Source organism: Megascapheus bottae, chromosome 25 (genome assembly GCF_031878675.1).
Source record: "Megascapheus bottae isolate mThoBot1 chromosome 25, mThoBot2.hap1, whole genome shotgun sequence".
In the NCBI taxonomy this organism is placed as follows: Eukaryota; Metazoa; Chordata; class Mammalia; order Rodentia; family Geomyidae; genus Megascapheus; species Megascapheus bottae.
The window spans coordinates 10,132,753-10,141,090 of NC_143533.1; the positions used below are offsets into that span (position 1 = coordinate 10,132,753).

The window sequence follows — 8,338 nt, forward strand, 5'->3', positions numbered from 1 at the left end:
CCTGTAATTCTAGCTACTTAAGGAGGCTGAGAGCTAAGGACCACGAAAGCCAGCCAAGGAAAACAAATCTGTGAGATGCTTATCTCCAGTTAGCCAGCAAAAAGCTGAAAGTGGAGATATGTACTCAAGTGGTAGAATGACAGCCTTGAGCAGAAAAGGTCAAGTGAGAGTGTGATATCCTGAATTCAATGTCTGCGTGTGCGCATGCATGCACACATGCACACACACACACACACACACACACACACACTCAAAAAGAATTGAAATGGAATGAGTTCTGGGCTTTGAGAGCTCGTACCTCATTCCCCAAAATTCAGTTATCTGGAATTTGAATTTTCCACGCAGATCTGAATTTTCCCATAGTCCCAATCTTTCAGTGAGATGCCTGATACCTGGAGAAGCAGAGTTGTAGAGCCAAGCAGTCTCTACCCTTACCTGCCATGTGACTTCAGGCCTAGCCCCTTCTGAGCCTCCCTTATCCCATATTTAAGTGCTTAGAAGGAAAGGACATGAGATGGGCCTTTGTGTATGATCATAACCATTTTTTGAAGAACTCAGTGCCTATAATTTATGCATTGGAGTAGTCACACCAGAGGTTATAAACATATTTAATAATTATGTCATTGGCACCAGGAGTTTGGCCTAGTGGTAGGGTGCTTGCCTTGCATGCACAAAGACCCGGGGTTCGATTCCTCGGTACCACATACATAGAAAAAAAGCTGGAAGTGGTGCTGTGGCTCAAGTGGTAGAGCTCTAGCCTTGAGAAAGCCCAAGGACAGTGCTCAGGCCCTGAGCTGAATGAAGCCCAGGACTTGCAAATAATAATAATAAATAATAATTTTGTCATTAAGAAAACTCTGCTGTGGCTAGCCTGGTTATATTTGGAGTGTATGCATCAGTAGAGGGGGTCGGGGGCGCAAAGTGGGGAATGGTATTTAACTTTATATATCATCCAAAGAATAGTAGAGAAACATGAGGAAAGGGCCGTAGAGATTTTTTGTCTTTCTTGTTTTCCTGTGGCTTCATTGAGATTTTCAGGCTGGACAGGAAGAACCAACAGAAGATTTCTTGGAAAATGAAGACACTCCCTAAGGGCAGAGCCATTAGAGAGAGGGGAGGGTGGGAAGTTTTCCAGGAGGAACCCAAATATCCACTCTAGTTTCCCAGAATCCTCCCCTCTGCTCCTGATACCAACTGGCCCTTAGCGCAACTAGATTTCCCTGTAGGGCCAAACTGGTGAAGGGTTTTCTGCACAGGAGAAAGACAGCTACCGAAAACACAGAGCTTAATGGGCAAATAACCTTCAGGTTCAAGCCAGGGAGCTCACTAAAGGTAGTGCTGGCCCCAAACCTAGAGACTGGCACTGGTGAGGCACAGACACAGTAGTAAATCAACATGCATTCAGATTGACAAGCTGACCATGTGAAAAGACCAGGAACAGGATCCAGATAAGAAATGGAACAGCTGGGGCAGGGAGTTTGGCCTACTGGTAGAGTGCTGACCTAGAGTGCACAAAGACTCAAGTTCGATTCCTCGGTACCACGAACATAGAAAAAAGTCTGAAGTGGTGCTGAGGCTCAAGTGGTAGAGCTCTAGCCTTAAGACAGTCCAAGGACAGTGCTCAGACCCTGAGCTCAAGCCCAGAACTGGCAAAAAAAAAAAAGAAAAGAAAAATGGAACAGCTGGTGGGCCCCTGGTATCCTACTTGGAAGGTAGGATTGGGGGCTTGCAATTTGAGACCAGCCTGGGTATGAATTTCACAAGACTTCATCTCAAGCAGTGGCTGGGCACAGTTGGTATTCACCCATTATCCCCAGTAGCACAGGGAAACATAAATAGGTGATTGAGCAGGGTGCTGTGGCTCAAGTGATAGAGTGCCAGCCTTGAGCAAAAGAAGCTCAGGATTGGCCAAAAACAAAACAGGACCCCCTCCTCTCCCACACAGAACATAAAGCTGGGTACGGATAACAAATGAATTCCCTTGCTGGTTCATGTCCTGATTAAGCCATGCTTTTGGCTGGCATCGTGGAGTGCATGCCTACTTACAGAAAAGAAAAGGTGGCCACATGGTGGTGCTGGCAGCAGTCTTGCACATCTGGTGTTTATCGAGTCTCTTGGTGACAACATCTCTCGTGCTTGGTTTCATCTTTGGTTACTTCCTCCACATAGCCAGGGAGCCACAGGGAGCCTTACCTAGGCTCCAATCATTTCTTCAAGGGTGTCCTAAAGGTTAAGAGAAATCCTGATGTATATGAGCCCTGGAGTAGAGGTTGGTTAGTTTTGTTTAGTGAGGAGTAGAGATTTAGAGACTGGACTCTGGGCTTCGTGTATTCTAAGCAAGTGTTCTGCCACTCAGCTAACCCTTCTTTAAAAAGCGGGGGAGGGGGGGGAGAGAATATGCAGGAGGGGGAGGAAAAGGAGGGGAAGAGATTTATCCTTCATGTAATCTGGTATTGAAAACTTAAAAGAGGCTGGGAGCCAGTGGCTCAAGCCCAGAATCCTAGCTACTCTGGAGGATGAGATCTGAAGACCATGGTTTAAAGCCAGCTGGGGAAGGAAAGTCCATGAGATTATTATCTCCAATTAACAATCACAAAGCTGGAATTGAAGCTGTAGCTCAAGTGGTGGAGTGCTAGAGTAAAAAAAGCTAAGGTGTTGGGTCAAAGCCCTCAGTTCAAGTTCCAGGACTAGTACAGATCCCAAAAGCTGCAAAATATTAACTGTCTCTCTTCCACACACTGCTATGACTCTCTCTCTCTCTCTCCCTCTTTCTCTCTCTCCCCTCCCCTCCCCTTTTTCTCCATCTTCTTTCTCCTCTTCTTCGCTATAGGCAGCTTTATTTATACAGTAAACTCTACTCCCTTTCTTGTACTTTTCCATGAGTATGTCATAACCACACCCACACAGTCAGGTACTCCAGTCAGTACAATGACCATTTCTGTTACCCTCAGCTGAGCACGGTGGTTTAGGCCTGTAATCCCAGCTACTTAGGAGGCAGAGATCAAGAGAATGGAAGTTGAAGATAAATCCTAGGCCAACACCAATGGTTCATGTCTGTAATTCTAACAACACAGTAGGCTAAGATCTGAAGATCTCAGTTCAAAACCAGCCCAGGCAGCAAAATCTATGAGATTCTTACCTCCATTTAAGCACCAAAAAAAGTCAGAAGTGGAGATGTAGCTTAGGTGGTAGAGTACAAAAGCTCAAAGACCAAACCCAGGTTCTGAGTTCAGGCCCCAGGACTAGTACCCCTCCCCTCTGCTAAACAATAATAAAAAAAAAGTCAATCCTTGGCAAAAAGTTAATGGAAACCTCATGTCAACCAATAGGTAGTCTGTAACTCCAGCTACACAGGAGACAGAGACCAGGAGGAGTGAAGTTCAGGAAAAACTCCAGGCAAAAAAGTTAGTGAGATCTCATCTCAGCTAAGAGATGGCTGGGGTGATACATTCCTGTGATTCCAGATACATGGCAAGTATAAAGAGGAGGATCAGGGTCTAGGGCTAGGCTAGCCTGGGCATAAATAAACACAAGAAAAGCATCAGAAGTTTAAAGGGCTTGGAGGTATGTTTATGTCATATATAGATGGATGAATAGACAGATACATCTGTCTGTCATATAACGTTCTTCCTCACTTCTGTCTTATGTAGATGCAATTAGACCCTAGCCAGCAGGAAGGTGGACAGAGACTAGGGAGAGATTTGCACTCAACTCCATCAGTCTGGAAAGCCTGCGTGGCAGCAGAGGGTTCCGCACTTCCTGCTTATAACCCTGGTCATTACGCAGCTACCCTGGGGTTCAGTGTCCTTGTTCATAGAATAAGATGGCTGACATGGTAAGTGACGTTCTGGCCCTGAGTGCTTTGTCACTGTGCACGCTGTTTCCTCCTCTTGTCCTCTGGGACTCAGTCTCCGCTGGTGCACCCCCTAGAGGACATAGGTGGTGTTTCAGGAGCTGGGCTTCCATGGAGAGACCAAGTTAACAGGGCAAATTTGGCTCTAATTATTGCGTGGGCCTTTTGAAAAAACATAGGACCAGAAAACCATCTCAGAGTCCCTCCTTTCAGTCCCATGCTCAGGGCAAGGCTGAGGGACGAGAGGGATGAGGGAGCATCTACAGCTTACTGATTCTAAGTCATATTTTAAAATTGGCCTCTGTTCATATGTGGGGTGTGTGTGTGTGTGTGTGTGTGTGTGTGTGTGTGTGTGTGAATCCTGAAGCTTGACTCAGGAACTGGGTGCTGTCCCTGAGCTTTATGGTTTAAAGCTCGTGCTCTACCACTTGAGCCATGGCACCACTTCCGGCTTTTTCTGTTTAGGTGATACCATCTCTCAAGTGCTGGGATTATAGGTATGCCTTACCATGCCTGGCTGATTTTGCTTTTTCTAGGTATTTTTTTAAAGTAAATTAATATTAGTAGCTTTATGATATAAAAGCTCCTCACATCATTTAACCTCAGTGATGGCCATTGATTTGGAGATCTCAGAAAAGAGAGAGAGGGAGGAGGAAGGAGGGAGGAAGAAAAGGAAAGCATTGGAAAGTCTGTTCTTCTGTTTCTTCTCTCCTGTTTTCTACACAATTGCTGGCTTGTGCAGAGGGAAGAGAGGCATAAAGACTTTGCCAGTGGATGCTTGGCTCATCCGCAGCCAGGCCCATGTCAGTTCTCGGGAAGAGGAACTCCCAGTGGGCTGTTCCTAGCTCACTCTCCCCATGGTCAGCCTTCCTTGCAGCTCCCATGGGCTTCTCTCCCATTTCCCCAGGCCCCAGTTGCCTAGTTGGCAGGTTCACACATGACTGCAAACCCCAAGAAAGCTCAGCCACAGGCTCCCAGCTTAATTCATGGCTCTCTGCAGGGTAGCAGGCCTCCTGCCAGCCAGTCTCTCTCCTGGCAGGGCTCCTGCCCCCGTTTCCATGAAGGGGGCCTTGGAAGGACCCTTACAGGTTCCCTGTAATGCAGGAACGCCTTCTCTTTTTTCTGACAGGAGAGGAAAGCCAAAGCACTGTCCCCTAAACCCCCAACTCACTATTTCAAAGGCTCTTTTCTAATTATTTTTCACTTTTCCTGTGTATGTGCTGGGACTTGAACTCAGGCCCTTAAGCCCTGTCTCTGAGTTTTGGTTCAAGACTAATGCTCTACCACTTGAGCTGTATCTCCACTTCTGTCTTTTTGTTTCGTTCTGTGGTTAATTGGAGATAAGAGTCTCACTGTCCTGGCTGGCTTTGAATCTTGGTCCTCAGATCTCAGTCTCCTGGGTAGCTAGGACTATAGGTGTGCACCACTGGCACCCAGCTTATATAGCATATTTTATTTCCTTGCCTTGATCTATCGGACTTAGGCTTTATTTGCTGACTGAGGAGTTAGCTTGAAACAATTCAATTTATGGGAAACACGATGAACTTCCTTACAACCCACAGGGTTGTGTGCACAGGAAGACAGTATCAGTGGCCTATTTACCTTCTAGAAGGGTCTTCATTGTTCCTGTCTTCCTGTCTAACCAAGAGATCACAAGTATAGGACTATTTTGCTGTGAAATGTTTTTTATTTCAATAAGAAGAATCTGTTTTAAACACAGCATGTGCTTGTTTTAGATGTTTGCTGTCAAATCTCTTAAAGACCTTTTAAAAGTTTGCTGAATTTTCCCTCGCTCTGTGTTTACTGAGTCCTACTGTTTGTAGTAGCATAACTATCACTTTAAATCAGGAAGTCAGCTTTTAATCTTTGGTCTGAAGTCAAACGCTTCAGAAAAATGAAAAGACTCCCCCTATTAGAGCAAAGTTTGACAATGATACAAATCAAAACGGGAGGAAGTGGTGCTGAGGCTTAAGTGGTAGAGTGCTAGCCTTGAGCTGGAGAGCTCAGGAATGTGCCCAGGCCCGGAGTTCGAGCCCCATGACCAACCCCCCCCCCAAAAAAAAATGAAAACAGGAAAGCTATCTGAGGCACCTGTGGCTCACACCTATAATCCCAGCTACTTAGGAGGCTGAGATCAGGATGACAGTTTGAAGGCAGACAAAACTGAGAGGCTCTTATCTCCAATGAACCACCAGAAAGCTGGGGGTAGACATGGTTCAAGTGATAGAGCAACAGCCTGGAGTGAAAACTCTAACCAAGAACACAAGGCCTGGAGTTCAAGTCCCCTATTAACACAAAAAGGAGGAGGAGGAGGAGGAGGAGGAGGAGGAGGAGGAGGAGGAGGAGGAGGAAGAGGAGGGTGGGGGAGGAAGAGAAGGAAGAGGAAAAGGAGGAGGAAGAGGGGAGGGGGAGGAAGGAAGTAGGAAAGAAGGAAGGAAGGACAGACTCTACCTTTGCATCTCCATTCACAGCTTTAGGGCAGCTTTTGTTCACTCATTCATCTTCCTCCTAAATACCTACTTGGTGCATCTAACACAGTAGTGTACAACAGAGCTTCATCTGGCACACTGTATCCGTCCTGTCACGTGAGTAACTTAGTCAAGTGCAGTATAAAAGAGACTTTATTTACCCTGCTATATTGTGGAAGTGAGCCATGACTCGTTTGTTTATTCTGTTATGCTAACCAATGTTGGTCACTTTCTGCCATGACACATCAACTCAGTGATGAATGCTATCTTGTACATGTGCAGAATTTCACTAAGACAGCATTTTGGGAATATGTGATCCAAAGTCCCCTAGGGGATCCCCTTCCCCCCAGAAAGAGAAAGCACTTCATGTTTAAAGCTATTTCCATCATAATTTCCACTCTCATCCTCAGCATACACTGTGAAGTTTTCCAGCAGCTGCCTGACACATCCACAGTCATCTAAAAAAGCTGTTAAAATATTCTTCCCCTGTCCATTTATCTGTGTGAGGCTGAGTTTTCCTTATGTATGTCAACCAAAACAACACACTATAATGTCTGAACACAAATCTGGATTTCAGGTTGTTGTTGTTCCTTTTTTTTTTTTTTTTAAACCAGTCCTGGGCTTGAGCTCAGAGCCTGAGCACTGTCCTTGGACTTTCTCAGGGCTACAGCTCTACCACTTGAGCCTCAGCACCACTTCCAGCTTTTTTCTATATATGTAGTACTGAGGAATTGAACCCTGATCTTCGTGCATGCTAGGCAAGCACTAGGCCAAACTCCCAGCCCTCCAGCCATCTTTTAAAAAGCCAGATAAAGCCAAGTGCTGGTGGCTTACATCTGTAATCCTAGCTACTCAGGAGGCCGAGATACAAGATATAAGGGTCACAGTTCAAAACCAGCACAGGCAGGAACCTCTGGGAGAGTTTTTTATTTCTTGGTCATGGGACTTGAACTCTGGGCCTGGGTGTTGAGCTTCTTCAGCTCAAGGCTACCGCCTGACCCCTTGAGCCACAGCACCACTTCTGGTTTTCTGGTGATTAATTGGAGATAAGAGTCTCACAGACTTTTGTGCCTGGGCTGGCTTTGAACCACCATCCTCAGATCTAAGCCTCCTGAGTGGCTAGGATTACAGGTATGAACCACCGCACCTGGCTCTGGGAGACTCTGGGAGACTCTCCAATCAACTACCAGAAAAAGGCAGAAGTTGCCTGTGCCAGGCCCAGTGTTCAAGCCCCAGGACCAGGAGAAGAAAGAAAAGCCAGATAATCTTTGGGCACCAGTAGCTCACATCTGTAATCCTAGTTACTTGGGAGGCTGAGATCTGAGGATCGTGGTTCAAAACCATCCTTTGCAGGAATGGCCATGAGATTCTTATCTCCGATTAAGACTACAAAAGCTACAAGTGGAGCTGTGTTGCAAGTGGCAGAATGCTAGCCTTAAGCAAAAAAGCTCAGGGACAACATCCATGATCTGAGTTCAAGCCCTAAGACCAGCACATGAAAGAAAGAAAGAAAGAAAGAAAGAAAGAAAGAAAGAAAGAAAGAAAGAAAGAAAGAAAGAAAGAAAGAAAGAGAGAGAAGTGATTTTAGTTTAAATATCTAATATATTGAAATATGGTAAAAGAAATTTCTAGCGGCCATTGAATGGGGCTCCAGCATAAGTCCTCAACACAAAAAACCACAATGCAGTCAGTTTTTGTTTTTTGTTTGTTTGCTTTTTGCTAATCCTGAGGCTTGAACTCGGTGTATGTGGTACCAAGGAATCGAACCCAGGGCTTTGTGCATGGTAGGCAGGCACTCTTACCACTAGGCTACATTCTTGGCCCATTAATGTTAAAGTTTTATGTCATGAAGGCAAAATAACCGGTACTTCTGACCTCCCAAGAAATCAGGAGAAAGAGAAAATAACCAGGTTCCCAAACAGGCCAGTTTTTGCCAACATAACTGACATACTAAGAAGTACTCTCTGCTTAAATCGCACAGGAACCAAACTTTGGAGGATTCAATCTGCTTTCGTTT

At 45.5% G+C, this 8,338-nt stretch overlaps 1 protein-coding gene across 1 annotated transcript in view; it reads right to left on the reverse strand.

Moving 5' to 3' along the window:
• Positions 1-2,203, reverse strand: part of Usp3 (ubiquitin specific peptidase 3) — a 93,135-nt gene extending 90,932 nt beyond the window's left edge. The window contains exon 1 of the mRNA XM_090358227.1: positions 2,047-2,203. Within this exon, the coding sequence (XP_090214353.1) occupies positions 2,047-2,146 (100 nt within the window). The 5' untranslated portion in view covers positions 2,147-2,203. The remainder of the gene's footprint in view (positions 1-2,046) is intronic.
• Between the last annotated feature and the right edge of the window lie 6,135 nt (positions 2,204-8,338).